Genomic DNA, 21,984 nt, shown 5'->3' on the forward strand with positions numbered 1-21,984 from the left:
GGGAGATCTGTGACTGAGCATCCACTGTGAAATTCATCCAAACATTGCGGGATTATGTCCCTTCATTTGGAAAAACCAAAAACCTGGTCTCCTTAGTTTCCAAATCCCACCCCGCGCATGTGTACATCTTCTAGACTATTTTTCTGCCAGGCTCCCAGTCCTAATAAAACGAGGCGAATGAGCCAGAGCTCCGCGGCCCTCGCAGCGCCGAAAGGCGTCCATCCGCAGCGCAGACGCGGGGTCCGCGCCCGGAGCTGCGGCGGCGGAGCCGGGCCCAGAGGCCTTGTTCCCCTTCGAAGGGTGCGCGTGAGCGCGTGGCGGCCCAGAGACCCGGTCTTCCCTGAACCTGCCGTGCCCCTGTCAGCCATCGCTTGTGCGACTTCCGGCGCAGCTGCACCTCAGGCCTACAGCGACACCGCCCACGAACTCGGGACCGCGGCGCAACGCGCGCCGCAGGAGAAGCTAGGTCTCGCGCTACCGCCGCCTCCTCTCGCGATACTTCCCGCGGGACCCTGCCGGCCTCCTTGCCCCACCCCGACTGGCACGCGGCGCTCCAGGCTACCTCGCGGGTCCACTCGCGCCCTGCCCGCTGGGGGCAGAGGGCCGGGCCCCGCCCCGCCGGGAACGCAGGGCGGAAGGCCGGCGCGGGGACAAGGGGCTGCTCCTTGGCTGGCGCAGATGCGCGGCGGGCGGCAGGGTTGTCAGGTGAGCCCGCTCTGCGCGCAGGGCCGGGAGGGCGCCGCCGAGCGGGGAGGCCCTGGCCCGCGGCGCAGGAGGGTGGCGGAGCCTGGGGCGCCCCAGGAGAAGGGGCGGGGCGGGCCGGGGTCCCGGGAGGCGCGCAGGGTGCGGCACCCCCAATCCCCGGCCGCGCTGCGCATCCAGTCTCCGGAGGAGCGTCGGGGGCGCGCGGTCCGCAGGGTGCCGGGTCCACCAGGCTGGGGCTTCGTGTGAGTCGGCGCAGCCTCTAATGAAGCAGGCTTCAGAGGTCAATCAGAATGATTGACCCTTAACGGAATAGTGATTTTAAGATTTCATTTGCCAAGCAAATGTTTAATAATAAAGGACTACTTAGACCTTAAAACGTAGGTGTCGTTAGGAACTGATTAGGGTCAATTTTCTGTCTTTGACACTAGATTCACATTGGAAGTAAGAGTAAAATATTTTGTTGCAATCCATTTTTTTTTTGTTGTTGTTGTAATTGTTTTGAGGTACTAGGGACTGAACCTGGTACCTTTGCACTGGTATATAACAAGCCTTTTAAGAAATTATTATTTTTTAATTTTGAGACGGTGTCCCTAAGTCGCTGAGTTGCCCAGGCTGGGCTCCAGTTTGGAATTCCCCTGCCTCAGCCTTCCACAGTGCTGAGATTGTAGGCATTCCCCAGCATATCTGACCTGTAAGCAGTTTTGGGAACGCGTTTCTTGTGATTGTGAGTGTGAAATTTGTGAAATTTGACTAGTAAACCATGCAGTTTTCTAAGAGAACTGTGAGCTCAGTGCAAACTGGTGGAAGTATTTTTCAAAGACCCCCCCCAAGTAATTTGTTATTTTTAATTGTAGTCTTGGGATTTCATTTTTGCAGAAATGTCCTCCTCAAATAATCATTTTTATCAGTTTTTGTGGGTATGCACGTGTGAACAATTGTGCTGCTAATCTAAGGAAAATGGTTTCCTGATGGTCAGATCTTGTCTTTTAGAGAAATGTCATCTGTGACATCACACCAGGAGCAGCTGTCTCAGTCCGATCCATCTCCCTCACCAAGCTCATGTAGTTCTTTTGAGCTAATAGATATGGATGCTGGCAGTTTGTATGAACCAGTTTCTCCACATTGGTTTTATTGTAAGATAATAGATTCGAAGGAGACATGGATTCCATTCAACTCCGAAGATTCACAGCAGCTGGAAGAGGCATATGGCTCTGGTAGGATGAAAATGAATTGAAACAAAGAGTTTCTTCTCTCTCAAAGGACAATGCACACCCTCTCCCCTAAGCCCTGTTTTCTGTGGTACTGGGAACTGCATGCAGAGCTTTGGTGCTGAGCTACCTGGTTCCCAGGATCCACTTTTTAGACAGCATGTCTGAAATTGCTTCATTACTGAGGCTTGATTTAAACTCTTGATCCTCCTGTTTCCCTCACAGAAGCTGGGGTTACAGGCACACAGCACCGTGCCCAGTTGTGTGATAGCTCTGGTAGCGAGTGCTGTTAAGAGATAAATTTTAGGTTTTTCCTCTTAAGCGATTTTTAAAACATAACTCGGAATCATATTTTGGGAGGTTCGTCACGTGATCTGTACTTCCTTCTGCTCCCTGACTCTTACCAGGAGAGGACTGTAATGGGAAAGTGGTGCCCACCGATGGGGGCAGGTACGATGTTCACCTGGGGGAGCGCACGCGGTACGCGGTGTACTGGGAGGAGCAGGTGTCCGAAGTGCGACGTTGCACCTGGTTCTACAAGGGGGACAAAGACAACAGATACGTCCCATACTCAGAGAGCTTCAGCCAAGTATTAGAGGTATCACTCGGATCCCCTTGGACTCAGTGTTTTCATCTTTTTTCCTCTATCATTTAATAATCTTTTCTTTTTGTGACTTATTTTGTGAAACTTGCAAAAAAAGTTTGTCTGCCTACATCATACTCTATAACATATTTTTGCAAGTTAGTTTCAGGAATAAAGTGTAAAGTAATTTCAGATGTCAAAGTATTATGAAAGGGCTGGGGATTTAGCTAAGTGGCATAAGCACCTGCCTGGCAAGTGTGTGGTCATGAGTTCAATCCCTGGTACCAAAAATAAATAAATAAATAAAGTATTAGGGAAGCCAGGCATAGTGGCACATGCCTGTAATCCTAGCACTGGGGGAGCCTGAGGCAGGAGGATTGCTGTGGGCTATGTAGTGAGTTAAGAGCCAGGCTGAACTACATAGTGAGACCCTGTCTCAAAACTTCAACCAAACAAACACAAATAAAATACATAGAAACTGTCTTATGCTCTTTAATTAAAATTTTCCTGATGGGAATTACAGTGGTGCCTCAGTTCATGTATTTAATTCGTTCCAGGATTTGGAAAAGGTGATGTTTGTGTTTGTGCAGGAAAGAAGGCTGCAGTTGTATTTGTTATCTGATGCGGAGTTTGCAAACAGAAGTGTTTGGGAACCGAGGTACCACTGTGTTAGCTAGCACGTGGGCCCCAGGACTGGCCTTTTTGATACTTATTTTCTTTAAATTGGAGAACATTAACATGACTGACATATGAAAGATGAGCAGTAGTAATCTGGTCTAGGGGGTGGAACTAGAGTGATGTTTTTCTTTGTCCTGTGCTGTTACTTGTAATTTTAAGAGAATTTGAAAATAAACCGGAGAATTACATTGTTACTGAAACTCATTAATCCGGTAATGTTCTTGCTATAACTTCAGTTTAAGGGAAAAGCTATTAGAAAAGTCTAATGAAACGTGTTTTCTTTTAAGAAAACTTACATGCTTGCTGTGACTCTGGATGAGTGGAAAAAGAAACTGGAGTCTCCCAATAGAGAAATAATTATATTACACAATCCAAAGGTAAAGTGAAGTAATGCATTTCTCTGCTACTGAGCCGAAGGTTAATTGCAGCACTAAGAACTTTAGCTTCTTTTCCCTATGGACTCTGTGTAGAATAAACTTAGGCAATTTTATGTTCTATTCATCACTATAAAAAAAATTTTTTTTTGGTATTGGGGATCAAACTCACAACCCCATACTTGCCAGGCAGGCACTTATGCCGCTGAGCTAAATCTCCAGGCCACTATAAATCTTAAAACTTACACTGCTGCCATTATTTTTGCCCTCAGTTCATACAAAAGAGTTTTCTTAAGAAAAATTATGCCAGTATAGAATTAAGAAAATCACCAGTACATTATGTGAGTGCATCTTTCGTATGTAGGGTATTTTTGAAAGATCTGTTAGTCCAGTAGATTTTCAGGGTTCTTATTTCAAGTTCTTAAGAATTTCATATCAAAAGTGTATATATTGAAAGATATCTTCCTATCTTTCAAAATGTATTATCTAAAAGCCGGGTATGGATCACACATCTGTGATCCTAGCACTCGGGAGGTGGAGGCAGGAGGATTGCTGTGAGTTCAAGGCCAGGCTGGGCTCTAGAGTGAGTTTAGAGCCAGCCTGAATTGTATAGTGAGGCCCTGTCTCAAAAAATGTTTTTCATACATGTTCATAGTATAGAAATGACTGAACCATCACCTCTGTTGTTCTGGTCTTCTGTGTTCAAGCTCATGGTGCATTACCAGCCAATCACAGGGTCTGATGAATGGGGTTCCACACCCTCTGAGCAAGGCCGGCCACGGACAGTGAAGAGGGGGGTGGAGAACATCTCCGTGGACGTCCATGGCGGTAATGTTGATCACTTCGTCTTATGTTTTGTACTTGTTTATTCCTTAAATTGTGATCTTTTTTGTGTATTTGGATTACCTCAAGGCTTACAAATGATCTTTAATTGGGCTTATTCTGAATCAAGATTAGCATCACTTGTAAGAATTTGAGTAGATATGAATATTTAAAGTGATCAAGTATGTATGGTGGGCTTATAGTGGAATGGGTAAAATTTGGTGATACTAATCTGGTGGTTGCTAGGTGTAGCTGAACTAAGTCCTAATTCTAAGAAGTTGAGTCTGCATGCTTGACTGGACATCGCTGATAATTTCCGTTCTTGAAAATTTGCAACTCAGAAACACTATTTTCAGAAGGAGCTTGATTATTCATTGCCACTTGTGACTGTTTAAATATATTTTTTTTTATTTTTATTTTTGGTACTGGGAATTGAACTCACAACCTTGAGCTTGCCAGGCAGGTGCTTAGGCTGCTGAGCTAAATCCCCGGCCCCTGTTAAAATATTTTTAGCTGGATTATAAAATTCCTTTTATCTTACAGAAAAGATGATTTGTCTCTTGGATAAACTCTTAAATTTACTGTAATTTTAATAAAATGCAGGGCCAGTGTGGTGGCCCACAGCTGTGATCCCAGCACTTCTGAGGCTGAGGCAGGAGGATTGCTATGAATTCAAGGCCAGTCTGGGCTACAGAGTGAGTTCAAGGCTAGCCTGAGCTGCATAGTGAGACCCTGTCTCAGAAAGATAGATAAACAGATGAGTTTAAAATTTGAGGCTTTAAAAACATTCCAAGCATTGAAACAGTTGATTAAAAATGGAATCATAGGTATTGATAATCTATCAATGTTGCCTGGACTTGCTAACTGTACTGTGATTAGATCAGAGTTATCCTTAAGGAATACATGCATTTAAAGGTTAGAGAAGTTTAAGATGTATGAAACCTGATCGAATATACAACCTGATTCAGATGGTGCAGAGAAGTAAGTGTGTGTTTACACTGAGGGTGAAGAATGAAATGTGGCAGTTAAAAGTTTAATTTCTAAAATGTATGTGGGAGTTTCTGTACTACTTCTAGTTTTCTGTAAGTTTATAATTATTTCACAATTAAAAGTTAAAAAATTTTAATAAGTTGATTTCTAGGTAAATTAAAAATGAGATAAAATGTTCTTTTACCAAGCAGATAAACATAGGACCATTTTGATTTTTTAAATATTCCATTTGTAGTTTAACTTGCTCATATGTATAACCTGTTCACTACCAGTGATTGAGTTTAGAATACACGATTAATTTCAGGGAATAATCTCTTTTTCTCCTTGTATTTATTTGCAGGAGAACCTTTACAGATCGATCACTTGGTCTTTGTGGTCCACGGGATTGGGCCAGCCTGTGATCTCCGGTTCCGGAGCATTGTGCAGTGCGGTGAGTCTGCAGGCCCTGGGTTACATTGCAGGGTGTTGTTAGTCACTGAGATAAAGGTTAGCTCATCGTCTTAGCTTCCTAATGAGATTTGGAGAGTTGAAGAGGTGACAAGGCAGTAAAGCTGCCCAGCTTAACCTAAAGTGCTAGCAAATTCTTGAGGCTAATAGTTTATATTCTTAGCCAGTAATTCTTAAGTGAATAAGCCCATAATCCCTATAAAATTGTTTTATGATGTAATGGTCTAACTTTTACAAATTTAAAAGGGACTCCAAAGATGACAGAGTGAATAACAGAAAGTACAACCATTTTTTAAATTCATACTGCTGTAAGCCTCTTAATATTATTATTACTGAGGCTCAGGGGTTTGCCTCAGGTGCTTGTGCAGGCATTCTCGTACTGTTATATTCTCAGTCCTTTTTATTTTGAGACAGGGTCCCCCAGATTTGCCCAGGCTGGCCTCAAACCTACTGTTCTCTCACCTCAGCCTCGGGGTAGATGGAATTACAATCCTCAGCAACCTCTTAATATTATAGTTGGAAGATTTAATTCATTAGTGTAACTTGACTTTAAAATGCAGTGTCTTTAAAACTTGATGGTATGCAAGCTGTGTTCTGAGTAGGAGTCTTAAGTCAAGACAAATATTCAGCGCTCAGTTAAAGGAGGAGAGGGTTATTTAACTCCCAGTTCGTATGGAGGTTTCATTTCCTAGTCAGCCGGCTCCAAGGCAGGGTGATTGGTAGAGGGTGCTGCAGAGGAGAAACAGTGCATGGCAGGCACAAGCCAGCAAAAGCAAGCAGCTGGCCGCAGCTTCTTTCTGCCCCTTTTATCAGCTCTGTGCTACCAGGGTTAGTGTGTGGCAAACCAGTCAGTGGACTAATTTAGCAAGCACCACCTTATCCCAGCCTTGCACCCCGAAGATCCAGCCATCTCTGGAAAGCCCAGCTGTGACTGTGTGAGGCTTTGGGGGGGACATCCAGACACAGCCGTGACACTAATGTTTCCAAGCATAAATGGGAATTGATTCTGGAAGGTTAAGATCAGTGTGATAAGAATTTTATTTATGTATTTATTTAATTTTTATTTATTTATTTTTTGTGATAAGAATTTTGAAAAGCAGTGTTAAAATAGGATTCTGATTGCAAGGACTGGACATAGAGCCATCTGATTCTTAAAAGCTGAAACAGCTGTATTAACCAAAGTTCTTATGTTAACTTTTCTTTGATGAAACGTTCTGTATGGTAAAAGGTTTTATAGTAAAAGGACATCTTTTCCCATAGGTCCTCTCAGTTTCTCCTGAACACTGCTTTGCTGTTTTTGAATCAAGTCTTTATGTGTCCTGAGCAAATCTAGTTAATGTGTTGTTATGGTTTGTAGCATGCTTAATTTTCTGTGTTAATTGCTTCATTTTTAATGCATAGGTTAATTTTTTTCCAGTTAATGATTTTCGCAGTGTTTCCTTGAACTTGCTACAGACACATTTTAAGAAAGCTCAAGAGAATCATCAAATTGGAAGAGTAGAATTTCTTCCAGTCAACTGGCATAGTCCTCTTCATTCAACTGGTGTGGATGTGTGAGTAACACCTTATATTCCAGTTGTGAGCTGTGATTGTTTTCTGGTCATCAATGTGCCTGGGGACGTTTCCGCTGTAGCTGACTGCATATTTAAAGTTTCTTAGAGATACTAAGATTAAATGCTACTCAGTGCCTAGTAAAAATGCATGTGTATTTTCTTCAGGTTGCTTCATTATTTACTGTTAAAGCGTCATTATTAAAATACTAAAAACCACCTTTGCTTTCTTCTAGTGTGCAAGCATTTTCATTTTCAGATATCAAAAGCCAACTGTAGTCAGGTGTGGTGGCTGTACCTGTAATCCCAGCACTTGGGAGGCTGAAGCAAGAGGACTGCTACAAGTTTGAGGTCAGCCTGTCCAATATAATGAGTTCAAGGCCGGCCTGCTCTAAGAGTGAGACCTTATCTTATGTCTCAAAAAAAAAATCCAAAACTCCCCCAAAACACCAACCTCTCCTGACAACATACAAAATATTTTATTGCTCCTTTTGTGATAATATTTAAATAATACTTGTCCAGATTTCAAGCAAAGAGAAGAAATCTTCCTTAATGTAGCACTTACAATTTGAAGTACGATTGGTGTACTGACTTTTTAAAGTTACAGCTCTTTAAGGTATAAGGCCTGTAGTTTTGTTTGTAAATTGTATGTGACAGAGAAGGTTGAGGCTGTCCAGCTGCAGGCTCTCCGGACAGAAGTACTCAGGATGTAGTTGCAGAGTGGAGCTGGAGGTTGCTTCCACGTTGGTCTTCTCATTCTGCAGGGGGTGGTGGTGGGATTCCTTGTAGCATGTGATTGGAGCAGGTTCTAGGTGCCAGGCAGTCCAGAGTGGAGCTGCTTTAGTAGATGGACGGTTCGCTTTCTGTAATACCTTAGCCGACACTGAAAGATACTAAGTAGTCATGTAGCTCTCTCTAGATTGCAAAAGCTGCTGGATATTTGAGAAGTATTTCTGATAATCTTTTTTTTTTTGTCTTTTTCATTTTTATCGGTACCGGGGATCGAACTCCCGATGCCTGCTTGCAAGGCAGGTGCTTATGCCGCCGAGCTAAATCCCCAGCCCCCATTTCTGAGAATCTTGAGAAAACTTGACAGGGTTTGATGTAAACTGTGTTTAAAGTGGTCTTTCTTGGTCAGCTGTAAGTTCTGTTTGCCTTTGGAGTCTGGCATTTTTAAAAATCTTTCCCTGCTTTTAAGAAAGCTGCCCTGGGCTGGGAGGCAGCTCAGTGGTAGAGCAGCTATGCAGTGAGGCAAGGCCTGGGCAGGGCGAGACTCGCAGCGCAGCGTCAAGAGCTCCAGGAAGAGCTGCAGAGCTGCAGTCAGCTGTGGCTCTGTCCTTTCTATTTCAGTGCTGGGGATTTGACCTTGCTGCTCCAGACGGATTTGCATCCTCATCCCATACACATAGCTTTTTACTAGGGACTGAGTAGCATGTAATAATGTATCGCTAAGAAACTTCATTTATTTATTTTGTCTTTTTTGAGACGGGGTCTCGGGTCTCGCTATGCAGTTCAGGCTGGCCTTGAGCTCACTTTGTAGCTCAGGCTGGTCTCGAACTCGCAACGATCCTCCCACCTCAGCCTCCTGAGTGCTGGGATTACAGGCATGAGCCACCACGCCCGGCTCTAAGAAACTTTAAATACGCATTCAGCTATAGCAGAAGTGTCCCCAAGCCCTTCGATGCCCAGAAAACCAACACATGCCTTGAGAGACAAGGTCTTGCTAAGTCATTGAGCCGCTTAGGCTAGACTCAGATTGTTAGTCCATCGGTCTCTACCTCCCTGAGTGGTGAGATTATAGGTGTGCACCTGAGTTTGCTTGGCCTGTTAAAAATATATATATATAATTAAATTTATTTTATTTTATTATATATATGTGTGTGAATAACATAAATGTATATAATAAATTTTCATTTACTGCTTATGCAGGTCCAACAAGTCTCAGTACATGGTTGGTTCTGCCCTATTTGTATCTTTTTTTCTTTTTTCTACTATGTTATTTTTGAATCAAATCTCAGACACACTGTCAAAATCATCTGTGCCGGACATGGTAATCCTAGCACTCGGGAGGCTGAGGCGGGTGAATTGTTGCAAGTTTGAGACCAGCCTGGGCTACAAAGTGAGCTCAAAGCCAGCTTGAACTGCACAGCGAGCCCCTGTCCAGCCTAGGTAATGGGTTCAATCCCCAGTACCTCCAAAAAGAAAGGGCCAGGTGTGGTGCCTCACAGTGGTGATCCCAGCACTCCCAGCAGTCAGGAGGCTGAGACAGCCTGGGGCTACATAGTAAGTTCAAGACTAACCTGAACTGTATAGTGAGACCCTGTCTCAAAAAAAAATTGTGTGTGTGCGTGTGTGTGTGTGTGTGTGCGTGTGTGTGTGTGTATCCATAACACAAATAGCACACATAAAAATATACCATCAAGTAAAATAAAAAAAATATATATATATCATCAAATATTTGTCAGTGTTCACATTTTCATCTGTTTAGTAAGTATGATGTTCCCTGTGTGGTGCTGGGGTTGAACCTGTTGGTGCCTTTGGCACCCCCACCGATCCGCACCCTAGCCCTAGCATGATTTTACATCCATGTGCACACGCATTGAAAAATAGGTTGTACTAAAGACTGCAGTGAGATGATAAATCCGCCTCAGTCGCTCAGTGAACTCGGTCTGGTTTTGTTTTGTTTCCGTGGTAGCAGGGATCAAATCCTTTGCACTGAATGCATCCTCAGCCCTTTTGGATTGCTTGGTTTTGAGCAGAGAAGTCACTGTGTTGCCGAGGGTGGGTTCCAACAAGCAGCCCTCCTGCCTCAGCCCCCCAAGTGCTTGGGTTACAGGTGTGCGCCACCACCCCCAGCTGTTATAATTTGTGTACTAAGATGGCTTGTTTTCAGGGCTGTTTGTGAGCTTTGCTGGCTGCTTCTCTTTGGTGTATTCCTGCAGTTTTGCTGTGAAGTGACAATACTCTGCAGCTGAAATTTGCCTCTGTGTTTGCACAGAGAGCTGCATGGCCACTCAGAGGCAGTCATGCGGTGTAGCTGGCTGAATCCAAAGCTTTCCTTCCCTTCCCTTTCCCCTCTTTCTTTCCCCTCTTTCTTTCCCCTCTTTTTCCTTCCCTCCCCTCCCTTCCCTTTCCTTCCCCTTTCCCTCCCCTCCCCCCCCTCCCCCTCTTAACTCTGTCTTTCACAGGGATCTACAGCGGATAACTCTGCCCAGCATCAACCGCCTGAGGCACTTCACCAATGACACCATCCTGGATGTCTTCTTCTACAACAGCCCCACCTACTGCCAGACCATCGTGGACACCGTGGCCTCTGAGATGAACCGGCTCTACACACTCTTTCTGCAGAGGAACCCCAACTTCAAAGGGGGCGTATCCATTGCTGGTCACAGTTTAGGTAACAGATGAATTCTCTAACTGCAGAGGAAGGTCACCTCTGAAGGATACTTGTCTTTGGAGCCTGTGGCCAGTGCTGGACTCTCAGGCCTGGGCTGTCGGGCTGGGAAGGGGTGGGAGGAAGGAGTGGCAGGCTTGGAACACGCCCTGCTCCAGGGATTCATTTCCATGTATCATTGGCTTGTTACTTTTTTGTATAAAAGATAGCAGTTTAGTGCTAATACTTAGAAATTGTCCCTTTTTTCTTCTATTTTACTTATAGGTTCGCTTATATTGTTTGATATCCTAACAAATCAGAAAGATTCTTTGGGGGATATTGACAGTGAAAAGGTAATTTAGATGTGTTCAGATAGGTTCTCTGATTGTACTCCATAGTAAAGACTTTTAGATTTTAGACATTTTGTTTTTAGCTGAGTTTAGTCTCCTACTATGATGTTAAATCTCTGTTCAACAGGCTGGTAATTATGTCATTTTTGAGTGATAGAACCTTCTACAAATAACTGCCGTATTCTAAAATAACCACAGGTATTGTCATTTCCCCTTTAAATATGTACTATTGCTGGGTGTGGTGGCACACACCTGGAATCCCAGCACTTGGGAAGCTGAGGCAGGAGGATCACCAGGAGTTTGAGGTCAGCCTGGGCTACATAGTGAGTTCAAGGCCAGCCCGAACTGCATAGTGAGACCTTGTGGTCAAAAAACAAAAACATACATACTAGTGATCTATTAATAGAATTACAGGCTCATTGAGATAATTAGAATTTGCCATTGAGGCAGTGAAGAATAAAATGGATGCAAATTGATATGATTTACTTAAGTTCTATGTAAAGTAGAAGGAGGATTTGATGTTTAAGCTTCCTTTAGTAAAACCGTGCCCTGTGAACGCCCGTCCCAGAGAGTGTTGGTGTGCTGCTGGTATTTGCTGCCCTGGGTTTTCATTTCTGGGCGGGACCTGGCGTTCTTCCAGAGGGCTCTGGCGTCGCCTGTTGGTTTGGTAGGCCAGGTTTCCCTGATGGGAGCTCAGCAAGCACGTTCCCCCAACCGGTCTCTTGCTCGTTCACCGAAAACGTACTTTTATCCAGTTACAAAACTTGGAAATCAGTCTTCATTTATATTTTGCAAAAGTTCTGAGTTATTTAAAGTTAAGATACATTACTGTGGAAATTTTATATGATAAATCACAGAGTGATATTAATAGAAGAAACTGAATTTTGAGGATGAGCTTTATGATTTCATTTTTAGGATTCACTGAACACCATCATGGGTCATGGAGACTCGGTGACCCTGGAGGAAGATCTGAAGAAACTTCAGCTTTCAGAGTTCTTGACTGTCTTTGAGAAGGAGAAAGTAGATAAGGAAGCTCTGGTAAAAATAATCTGTCAAATCTTTACGCTGAACCATGCTCAGGATTTTTATTTATCTTCATGTTTATGAAGTTGAAATGAGCTGGCCTGTGTGGTGGCACATGCCTGTAACGTTAGCACTCTGGGAGGCTGAGGCAGGAAGATTGTAACTTCCAGACTGGTCTGGGCCATTTGGCAATTTAATGTGACCCTGCCTAGTGTTTACAGCGCAGTGCTAAATTGTCACACACACGAGTTAGGTTTAGGACAAGCGGGAAGGAAAAGTACATGCGCTCTGGGAACGTACAGGGTCTTGCGATGTAGCCCAGGTTGGCCTTACACTGTGGCAGTCCTCCTGCCTCAGCTTCCCAAGTGCTGGGGTTACAGGCGTGTGCTACCACACCCAACAATTTTATTTTGTTTTTAACAATAACATTATTATCTGTATACTGTGACACCGATACTCTAGATTCTTCTTTAGGTTGTTTCATGAATAAAACAAGCTTTTCTTCTCCAGGTTGTCAGTGGTGGTACATTACTAGAAAAGCCCCAAGGGAGAGCTTATTTCTCCTCTTCACAGAGAGCAAGACATTTAATGGATTTTATTTTGCTTAGAAATAAAAGATACTTGATTTTTTTGTACCTAGGCTTTGTGCACAGACAGAGACCTTCAAGAAATGGGGATTCCCTTAGGACCAAGAAAGAAGATAATCAACTATTTCCAGGGCAGAAGAGAGTCGCTGGTATGTGCCTAACGTAGCTCATCTCACGGGACCGAGCAGCGGTTTACCGCGTGGTGGATGTTGCGCCCGCGCCTTCAGTGGGCTCCGCCGTCTCTGCTCCTGGTCATTGGTTTCCTCTGCAAGGGGCTCGGGCAGGTTGCTTAGGCTGCCTCAGACTCTTGGGGGAGGCAGCTCCTGCCAGGCCACCATGTGCAGCCAGCTGGAGACTTTGGGAAGTGGTCTCTCTTTAGACATTAAATACATTCTTTCTGTAGGTTTTTTTGAGACAGAGTCCCATTCTAACTTAGGCTGTTTTTTGTTTGTTTTTGTACTGGGAATTGGACTCAGAGCCTTGTGCTGCTGAGCATTTCAGGCTGGGTTTGAACTCACTGTGGAGCCTGCGTAGGCCTGGTTCGCACAGTGACGTTTTGGGCTCACAGGCCTGTGCCACCCAGCTCAGCTCTTAAATACATTGTCTTTATCCATGTCCTTAAAAATCTTATTAGCATCAGAAGTCTTACCTCCATGTGATTTTTTTGTTTGTTTATTTCCAAGAAAGGGTCTTGTCATGTAGCCAAGGCTGGCCTCGGATGCAAAGTGATCCTGCCACAGCCTCCAGGGCGCCGGGTTGTAGGTGGGCACCGCCATGCCACGCTGTGCTACTCCCCAGGATTCTTACCCTGCTGTGTACTGTTTCCATCTGAAGCACCGGACTCTGGGCCTTTGTACTGAATCGTCCTCTGCCTTCCCCTGCCGGATCCGAGGTGGCGGTCGCCCTGCTCTGGGCTTGTTTTGCAGATGGCTGTTTTGTCCCCAAGGCCCAGAACAGTTACCTGCCTCCTCCTGACCCCAGACCACCTCCAGTAGCCCAGAAGTGCCCTCCTGCCCACTGCACCTCTGCAGTTACCACCAAGTGCTTTTTGTCCCCGGATTTGCCGCTAAAAGGTGGTTCCATGTTGCAGGCTCCGCGATGTGTGGGCTTTCGCGGTGGCCCCTGTAGTTAGCGAGCGTTCTCAGGCGACCCTGTGTGGCTTCTGCGGCTGCTGCAGTGCTGCACCCCTGGGGGACCTCCTGCGCTCACAGCCTCCCACTGCAGGAGTGCAGGGGACTCCTCCACGGTTAGGCCTCCCGACACGCACTTACTGGCCTCAAGCTGCTGCTGCTGCTGGCCACCACGCTTTCCTGAGGCGCTCGGGCGTTGTTTGTTTGTTTATTTTTGTCTTTTTCCTTTTTATCGGTACCGGGGATTGAACTCACGACTGCCTGCTTACAAAGGCAGGCGCTTATGCCGCTGAGCTAAGTCGCCAGCTCCTTGGGGCGTTGTTTTGAGATGGGGTCTTGCCCTGTGGTCCAGGCTGGGCCGCCCGCAGTGGGTTGTGCAGCCCCCACGGCCTCAGCCTGCCGCGGCCTCTGGGCGCGGGGACGCGGCCTAGGCCCACCCGTTGACAGGCAGCCCTTCAGGGTGGGGGAAGCCGTGTGGGGCTCTCAGCGCAGTTCTCCCCTCCAGGACCGGCGTCCAGCACACCGCGAGTCTGCGCCCCACGGCAGGACGGACACTAGAGGGGACGCGTGTCTGGGTGTCAGCATCGGGCAGGTGATCCCATCCACCCCTCCCACCTGGCAGGGGGCGGGGCGGGGGCGGGGCGCCCGTGCGCCTGTGCCAGCGCCCCATGCCCCGCAGGCGTCCGTGAGGTACCCCCGGCTCCGCTACCAGCCGGAGATATTTTTCGCCTTCGGCTCCCCCATCGGGATGTTCCTGACCGTCCGCGGGCTGAAGAGGATCGACCCCAGTTACCGGTTCCCCACGTGCAGGGGCTTCCTCAACATCTATCACCCGGTGAGGCTGCGGCCCCGGGAGGGACCCCCACCCCCCCACCGCACCGTGCCCGGGTGCAGTGCTGCTCTTTCCCGTTGTAGTTTGACCCCGTGGCCTATCGGATCGAACCCATGGTGGTTCCGGGTGTGGAATTTGAGCCGATGCTGATTCCCCATCATAAAGGCAGGAAGCGCATGCACTTAGGCAAGTCTGGGGAGCGCTGGGCCTGGCAGCCACTGGCCGCGTGGGAATGCGGGGGCGGGCACGGGGAGTGGGCGTGGGCGTGGCCCGAGCTCCGCTGGCCTGTGCCTGCAGAACTGAGAGAGGGCCTGAGCAGGATGGGCGCCGACCTGAGGAACAACCTGCTTGGCTCCCTGCGCACGGCCTGGAAGTCGCTGACCAGGGCGCCGCACCCCGCCTTGCAGGCGGCAGAGGCTGCAGAGGAAGCCGCGGCAGAGCCGGAGTCCTGTCCTGAGAAGGCCGCGGGTCAGTGACAGCCCCGGAGCGGGGACAAGCACGTTGCCCGGCCCCTTGCCACTGCCCCTCCCTGCCTTTGGCTGCCCTACCCTGCCCATCCCTGTGGGCTGGCTGCGGGCTCGCTCTGTCCTGTTAGTAGTTAGGAGAAAGTGGCAGAAGGCGCACACGCGGTCGATGTCAGGGTGGCCTCATGGAGGCCTGGAGACCCATGCTGAGCACCCCTGCCTGCCTGCATGTGACCCATTCTCACACACCCAAAGGCACGGCCAGGAGCTGAGCTTCGAAGAGAACGACAGGATGGTGTAGCACGCGAGCGGGCGACTGTAGAGGGTTCAGGGTTCGGGAGGCAGAGGCGGGAGAGCCTCCCCGAGCAGAGCAGGGACCCACACGGCCGCCCAGCGCCCTGACGCTGCTGTCCCTGCATGCGCAGGCGGTGGCGCAGAGGTGGAGGAGGAGGCGCCCACAGAGGGGACGGCGGCAGTGGGGGACACAGCTCCTGTGAGCGTGGGGATGCTCAACCGAGGCCAACGCATTGACTACGTGCTGCAGGAGAAGCCCATCGAGAGTTTCAATGAGTATCTGTTCGCTTTACAGAGTCACCTCTGCTACTGGTAGGTAGCTTCATAGAAACTTGATAAATACAGGGAAAGGGTGGTGGGCCAGTATGAAAAAATCAAAAGCTGAAAGGGCGATAAGTGTAGCTGAGTGCTAGAGTGGCCCCTTAATTTGATCTCTAGTGCTAAACACGCAAACATACACACAAAGTGCTCACTGGTTTAAACATTTTATTTTTACTTTTGTCTTGGGTCTTATTATGTAGCTCAGGCAGGCCCTGAGCTCTTTTTGAAGTCCAGACTGGTCTCAAAAGCACCACAGAGGCTGAGGCAAGGATCCTGCCTCCGCCTTCGAGTGCTAGCCACCACCCCTGGCTCCACGTGACTTTACAGTTGCATAGACTGTAGACTTAATTGATGCCATTTCCGCTACTGAACTTATTATTATTTTTTTTTTTTGGTGATCCCCTGCGCTTGGCAGTTGCAGAACATATTTTAAGAAACCCATTTGAAAAGGTTTATAATGGGTAGATCAGAATTTAGTAAACAGTGTCACACTGGAGTAAAGAGTGTCCACATATTATAATACAATGTAATCAGTGAAGAAACCAAGGTAAATTACACAGCTAGAAAAATAACTGTTTGAATTCTGATAAAGAGGGTAATCAGTCTCAGTAATGTGTGATAAATATAATAGTGGCCACCACAGAAGCACAGTGCAGTTCAGCAAATGCAATCCCATAAGGGACTAAAGTACAGTCTTTAATGCTAGTCTGGGGCCTGGGGATTTAGCTCAGCGGCCTAAGTGTCAGCCTTGCAAGCAGGCAGTCGTGAGTTCGATCCCTGGTACTGATAAAAAGGAGAAAGACAAAAAAAAAGAATGCTACTCTGGCTTTTAAAGAGAGGGTCTCACCATGTAGTGCAGGCTGGCCTTGAATTCACTATGTAGCCTACGCTGGTCTCAAACTTACGTGACTGTCCTGCCTCAGCCTCCCAAATGCTGGCATTACAGGTACATGCTACCACACATGGCTGGCTTTGTACATTTCTGAGCCAATAGTATATTTATATGCTTTGAAACTCAAAGGAATTTTTAAAAAGGCTTTTTAAAAATCTTTTTTGTTCCCTACTGATGGGTTCCCTGTATGTAACTCTGATGTTAAAATTTCCTCCAGAGGGGCCGTGGTGGTGCCTGTCTGAAACCCAGGCCCAAGCCGGCGAAATGCAGGGACTTAGCCTGTCTTGGGGCAGGGACTAGAGTGTGGAGAGGCAGCCCGGGGCCAGTGGGGTCACAGCTGACACTTGTGCGCTCCTGTGTGTCCTAGGCACTGTGCTGGGCCTGGTTCCTTTAGAAATTCTTGTGCCCGTTTTATATAGACTCCCACTTCCTCTGTGCCCCACTTACGACTCTGCCACGTCGGTGATGGACCTTGCTTTCTTCCTGTGCGCAGGGCTCAAGCACTGTGCCTCTTCCCCCACACTTTGCAGGAGCCGGGAGGGGTCCTGCTTGAGCTTGGCTGGGCTCAGCACCCAGGGCCGGCAGGGGGCGCTACCGGCTCCTCTCGTGTAGGCCTGCTGCCTGTGGGCGCCCCCCCATGACCTCTTCACACTGAAATGGTGGCTTTTTATATTGCTTAGTTGGTGATGGAGTTGCCAGTCACTTACCCTGGTTTATCTTCCGACATTGGCTATTGGTTTGGGTAGTTTTTTGTTGCTCTTGTCAGATTCACGGTCATTTTTTGGTTTCTGGGATTTGCATCATGTTTAGGAAGCTCTTCTTTGTTTTCCAAAAGAAATCATGTTTATTGTAATGTTTTTGTTTTATTATTATGTGTAGATCTTAGATTGACTTTAAATTCTCCTAATACAGGATGAGGACAGGTCTAAGGGCATTTTTCCTGTATGACTAGTTTCAACACTAGAAATTTTAGATTCTGATTTTACTGTATTAAATTCCTATAAATACTATGTCAGGTGTGGTGCATACCTGCATTCTAGCATTTGGGAGGCCGAGGTAGGAGGATGGAAAATTTTGAGATCAGTATGGGCAACTTAGCAACTTTATGAGATCCTTTATCAAAATTAAAAAGGAAAAAAAGGAGCTGGTGACAGAGCTTGATGTGAAGGCCCTGGGTCCAATCCTCAGTACAGAAAAAAATTCCTATAAATAATAGAGTCTCGCTAGTGTGGCACATGCCTGTCACCCCAGCACTTGGGATGCTGAGGCAGGAGGATCACCATGAATTTGAGGCCAGCCTGAAAATAAAAAGAGGGACTATTTCTGAACGTGCTGTTCTTTACATTTTAAAGTTCCTAGTTACCACTTTTGATGTTTTGGTAGCAGGAGATCAAACCCATGACCTCATGCCTGCCAAACACACACATGTGCTGCTGAGCCAAATCCCCAGCCCTGTCACAGTGTTGTGTGTGTGTGTGTGTGTCTTTTTATTCTGTTGGTGCATTTTAGATACACAGTGGTAACACTGATCACAGGGAGTTTGTACCTGTGTTGTTTTCTTCTTTTCCCATGCCCCCCTCCAGCCCCTCCTCCTTTACCAAAGGTTGTGTCCATTTTTCCCTTGTCCCTCCTTCTCATTTGAATATTGGGAAATGGGACAAAAATGTTCCAATGCTGTCCTTTACCTTACGCAGTTTTAAATCTAAGCCTGCGCTCCTCCGCTGTGGTGTGGAGCGTAGGGGGGGGGCCGTCCCTGAGCCCAGAGAGACGCTGGCTCCCATGTGGCCTGCGCTCATGCCGAGCGCGGCCTGAGTGCTGCGCGGGTGGAGGCTGCCTTTCCTACCCAAGGCCCTGCCTGAGGCAGTGACTTGCTTGGAGAACCCACTGGTGGGCAGAAGAGGGGGCAGTGGTTGAGAAAGGGGTGGGAGGGAGAGGTCGCTGTCTGATATATACCCTGCGTGTCATTTCTGAGTTCTGAATGATAAGGTTCTGTTGCCTTTCAGAAGGCGAATAGCTTTTAAAATGGAGGTAATGGCCTGGACATTCCTCTGTTAATGTCTCCAAGGTCAACTTGGGGAGGCTGGGGAAGCAGCTCAGTGCACAGGGCTCTGAGTTCGAGCCCCAGCACCACCAGGATAAAGTAAGGTGCCGCACACTGTGATCCCTGCACCCTGGGAGACTGAGGCTGGTGGGTCACGAGTTCAAGCTTAGCCTGGGTAACTTAGTGACTCAAAATTACAAAAACCAAAACAGGCCCCAGTGTCAGTCCCAGTACTACTGAATAAAAAAACTAAAAAACGAAAACAGCAGCTCTGGGTAACAAATCATTCTTAGTTTAGTTTTTTTTTTTTTGTGCTGGGGCTGGGGCTTGAGCCCGGACTCATGGCAGCACTAGCCCTGGCCCTCATGCTCCAGACCCCGGCCAGGCTGCTTCAGCAGACCACCAGTTCCAACACTGCCGCCTTCCCCATAGTGAGCACACGCCTGGCGAGGCACACGCTTGGATGAATGAGCTGGTAAAATGGAGTATCCAGCACAAGTGTTAGTTCTCTTTCCTCAGTGTCAGTCTCTGTTACAGGGAATCTGAAGATACAGTGTTGCTGGTCCTCAAAGAAATCTACCAGACCCAGGGCATCTTCCTGGACCAGCCCTTACAGTAGCAGGTGGCGGCTTGCTGTGCACACCACAGTGCTCACACAGCCCGCCTGTACAGCTGTCCGATGCCTGCTGCCAAAATCCAGGCCAGTCCTCATCTCCCAAGGGCCAGCGGCCTAGTCACACACCTAGAGGAAGGCTTTGTACAGTGACATGTGTTCTCTTCTACCATTTGAACTCAGAACTTTCATAGTTACGTACAGCTGCAGGTTGGCGTGGCACAGTCAGTCCTCAGCCCTTCGTGAGGTGGACCGGAGGCCTCGAGCATCTGTGCGCTGACCTGGCACTTTGGCAGCTGTCGCGCCAGCCTGTATGGCACCCTCCTTCCCCTCTATTCACCCGCAGCTGTACATGCTGCCTGCCACTTCCTTGCCTCCAAAGCCTTGGAAGATGATTTTTGGACTAGGTGGAAAAACCAAAGGAAGACCTTGGAACTTTGGGAGCGCGATGGGTAGTGGGAACTAAACCCAGGTCCTTCATACTGAATCCTATTTCTAGTTCTGTTTCTCAGTTTTGGGGCAGAGTCTCACTGAATAGCTCCGCTTGGGCTTGAATATGCAGCCCTCCTGCCTCAGTCTCCCACAGTGCTGGGACCACAGCCTGCCGTTATCTTTTACCCCTGGCTTCATGTGAACCTTGCCACTCTGAAGAACCAGGATGTGACTGGTCCTTAATTCTGTGATGAGAATAAATCTTTAGAAAATGGATCAAGACTTACAAGGCCTTTGGGGATGCTTTCATTTCCAGAGTTCTCTGACCCCCAAAGGCTTGGAAAGGATCTTCAGGTGATCTTTTTCAAGGCAGCATTTCTGTCCTGCATGCTTAAAAACAGATGAGGTTTATTAAGAGCATCGCTGACTTTCTACAATTGACAGGCTGGCTACGTATCACCAGTGCTGTTGACTGCTCCACGGCTGAGCTCACATTATCATGGCTTCATCCTGTACTCCAGCTGCGGGCCGCAGGGTGGGGAGGTTGATAGAGTTCTCTTAGTCTTTGAATGAGCTTTTGGCCCCCTTCACCATGAGCTACATTCCAATCTGGGTCTGCACTGATCTTTGGTCACCAGCCTTCCCCAGTGCTGGAGTTACAGGTGTGTCTCTGGCCTGCTGAGAGCTTCTGATCTTGGAGTGAGGAATTAGAAATTAAGTTTTTACAGGTTGCTCAATCTGCCAGTAAGAGCTGTTCATGGTGCCTTTTACAAAAGAGAATCAAAGTTACCTAACACTGCACTAGACTGCGTGTTGTGATTTCTCTCTGAAGCCATTTTGTAGGCTAGCAGCGGTGGTGTTCACCTGTCACCCAAGGGGCTGCTGGGGCAGGGAGATCACAGGAGTCCTTGTCTCACAAAATAAAAAGGGGCTGGCAATGCAGCTCAGTGTGGAGGCCCTGCTCCAGCCTGTGGGGTGCATGCTGATATCTAGAAAGCTTACTCCAAACTTCCCTGGCAGGGGCAGTGCTACTGAGCTGGGCCCAGGGCAGCAGGCAGGTATTGCCAGCTTGGCTCAGAGCTGGTGAATGCAGTGTCCCCAGGAGCAGGTGGCTAATGGAAGCCTGGCACTTCCCAAGACACTGCCTGCAGTACTGGTGTTTTCTTTCCTGCTGATGAGCTATTGTCATTGTCTCAGCAGGTCCCTTTACAAGTCCTGCTCCCTCTCAGATTCCATTACCCCTGTTTAGGGCATGGCAGAGGCAGGTGAGAAGTGAGCTAGGTTGTGTCTCTGTATCCTTTTTTTTGGGGGGGGTACCAGGAATTGAACTTGCTAGGTAGGCACTTGTGCCACTGAGCTATATCCTCAGCCCTTTGTAGTTTTGTGTGTGGATGTATCTGTCATCCTTTCCAGAGCAGTGGCATCTCATATTCATGGAAGTCCTTTCAGACAATGAAGAGAAAAGATCGGTGACCGCTGTACCCCCAGGTCAGGGCAGTGGGGTGGGAATGGGTTGTGCCTGGCTTCTCACACCTAGTACGTGTGGACGATGCCGCAGTGAGCCTCGGGTACACAGACTCCTTTATTGCATAAACTGCGTGAAGGTTACTAAAATTGAGTAGCATTTATTATGTAGTATGGAGTAATCCTTTGTCAAGTTGCTATGTTTAATTTTATAATTTGCTCTTCCTATTAGCAGAATAAGTACTATTTAAGAATAAACCTAAAGATAACCAAAGATGGACAGCCCAACCCTGAGAGCTAGCTGAGCCAGCCACTGAGAGGTTTCTGCCAGGCCTGCAAGTGCTCACCTCTAATCTTAGTCCTTGGGAGGCTGAGGCAGGAGAAGCATTGTTGACTGTGAGGTCAGCTTAGGCTACACAGTTCAAGGTCAGGCTTCACTATATAATGCAACCCTGACTCAAAAAACAGCAGAAGCAGTGTTTCTTACCTGGCGGTAAGGGGCATGGACTGTGCAGTGGGCTTGTGTTAGCAGGGCGGGTAGCTTGAGTCAGGGAAACCCTTCAGCTTGCTGCGTGCACTGCTCCCTTGTGTCACACTCGGCCTCTTGCCAGGCTCATTCTGAGCCCCCACATCCTGTGCATATTCCCGGTGAGAGCTAATGCTGCTGATCTCAGTGAGAGGTTGTTTGCATGGGAAGGCGAACAGCACTGACGAGCTTTCTAATATTTTGCACTTTGGAAATGTTTTTTACATGATTATACTTAAAACTTTGGTAAATACTGAAATAAAATTGTACTGACCAGTTGCTTAC

General features: G+C 47.4%; 1 protein-coding gene across 5 annotated transcripts; it reads left to right on the forward strand.

Moving 5' to 3' along the window:
• The first annotated feature begins 256 nt into the window (after positions 1–256).
• Ddhd2 (DDHD domain containing 2) lies at positions 257–21,978 on the forward strand. 5 transcript variants are annotated; one of them, XM_063239821.1, is made up of 17 exons: positions 271–705; positions 1,682–1,919; positions 2,321–2,511; positions 3,462–3,551; positions 4,256–4,376; positions 5,701–5,790; positions 7,225–7,360; positions 10,546–10,754; positions 11,016–11,083; positions 11,996–12,118; positions 12,744–12,839; positions 14,326–14,412; positions 14,500–14,655; positions 14,736–14,838; positions 14,950–15,120; positions 15,542–15,722; positions 19,202–21,978. In XM_063239821.1, exons 1-17 carry the CDS (start codon positions 679–681, stop codon positions 19,281–19,283), a joined length of 2,169 nt encoding a protein of 722 aa, XP_063095891.1. In that variant the 5' UTR covers positions 271–678; the 3' UTR covers positions 19,284–21,978. The 5 variants fall into 5 exon arrangements, with proteins under 5 accessions (XP_063095893.1, XP_063095895.1, XP_063095892.1 ...); XM_063239824.1 differs by having other exon boundaries at positions 529–705; positions 1,696–1,919; XM_063239823.1 differs by lacking the exon at positions 19,202–21,978 and having other exon boundaries at positions 257–705; positions 15,060–15,120; positions 15,542–15,720.
• Positions 21,979–21,984: the final 6 nt, after the last annotated feature.

Source organism: Cavia porcellus, unplaced genomic scaffold, assembly GCF_034190915.1.
Source record: "Cavia porcellus strain 051 isolate PalLab524CR breed Dunkin Hartley unplaced genomic scaffold, mCavPor4.1 scaffold_29, whole genome shotgun sequence".
In the NCBI taxonomy this organism is placed as follows: Eukaryota; Metazoa; Chordata; class Mammalia; order Rodentia; family Caviidae; genus Cavia; species Cavia porcellus.

Coding starts and splice junctions, on each gene's coding strand:
- Ddhd2 (XM_063239821.1), top strand. CDS start 679: ATGCGCGGCGGGCGGCAGGGTTGTCAG. Junction 3,552..4,255: donor TTATATTACACAATCCAAAG/GTAAAGTGAAGT, acceptor TCTGTGTTCAAG/CTCATGGTGCATTACCAGCC. Junction 15,723..19,201: donor CAGAGTCACCTCTGCTACTG/GTAGGTAGCTTC, acceptor TCTCTGTTACAG/GGAATCTGAAGATACAGTGT.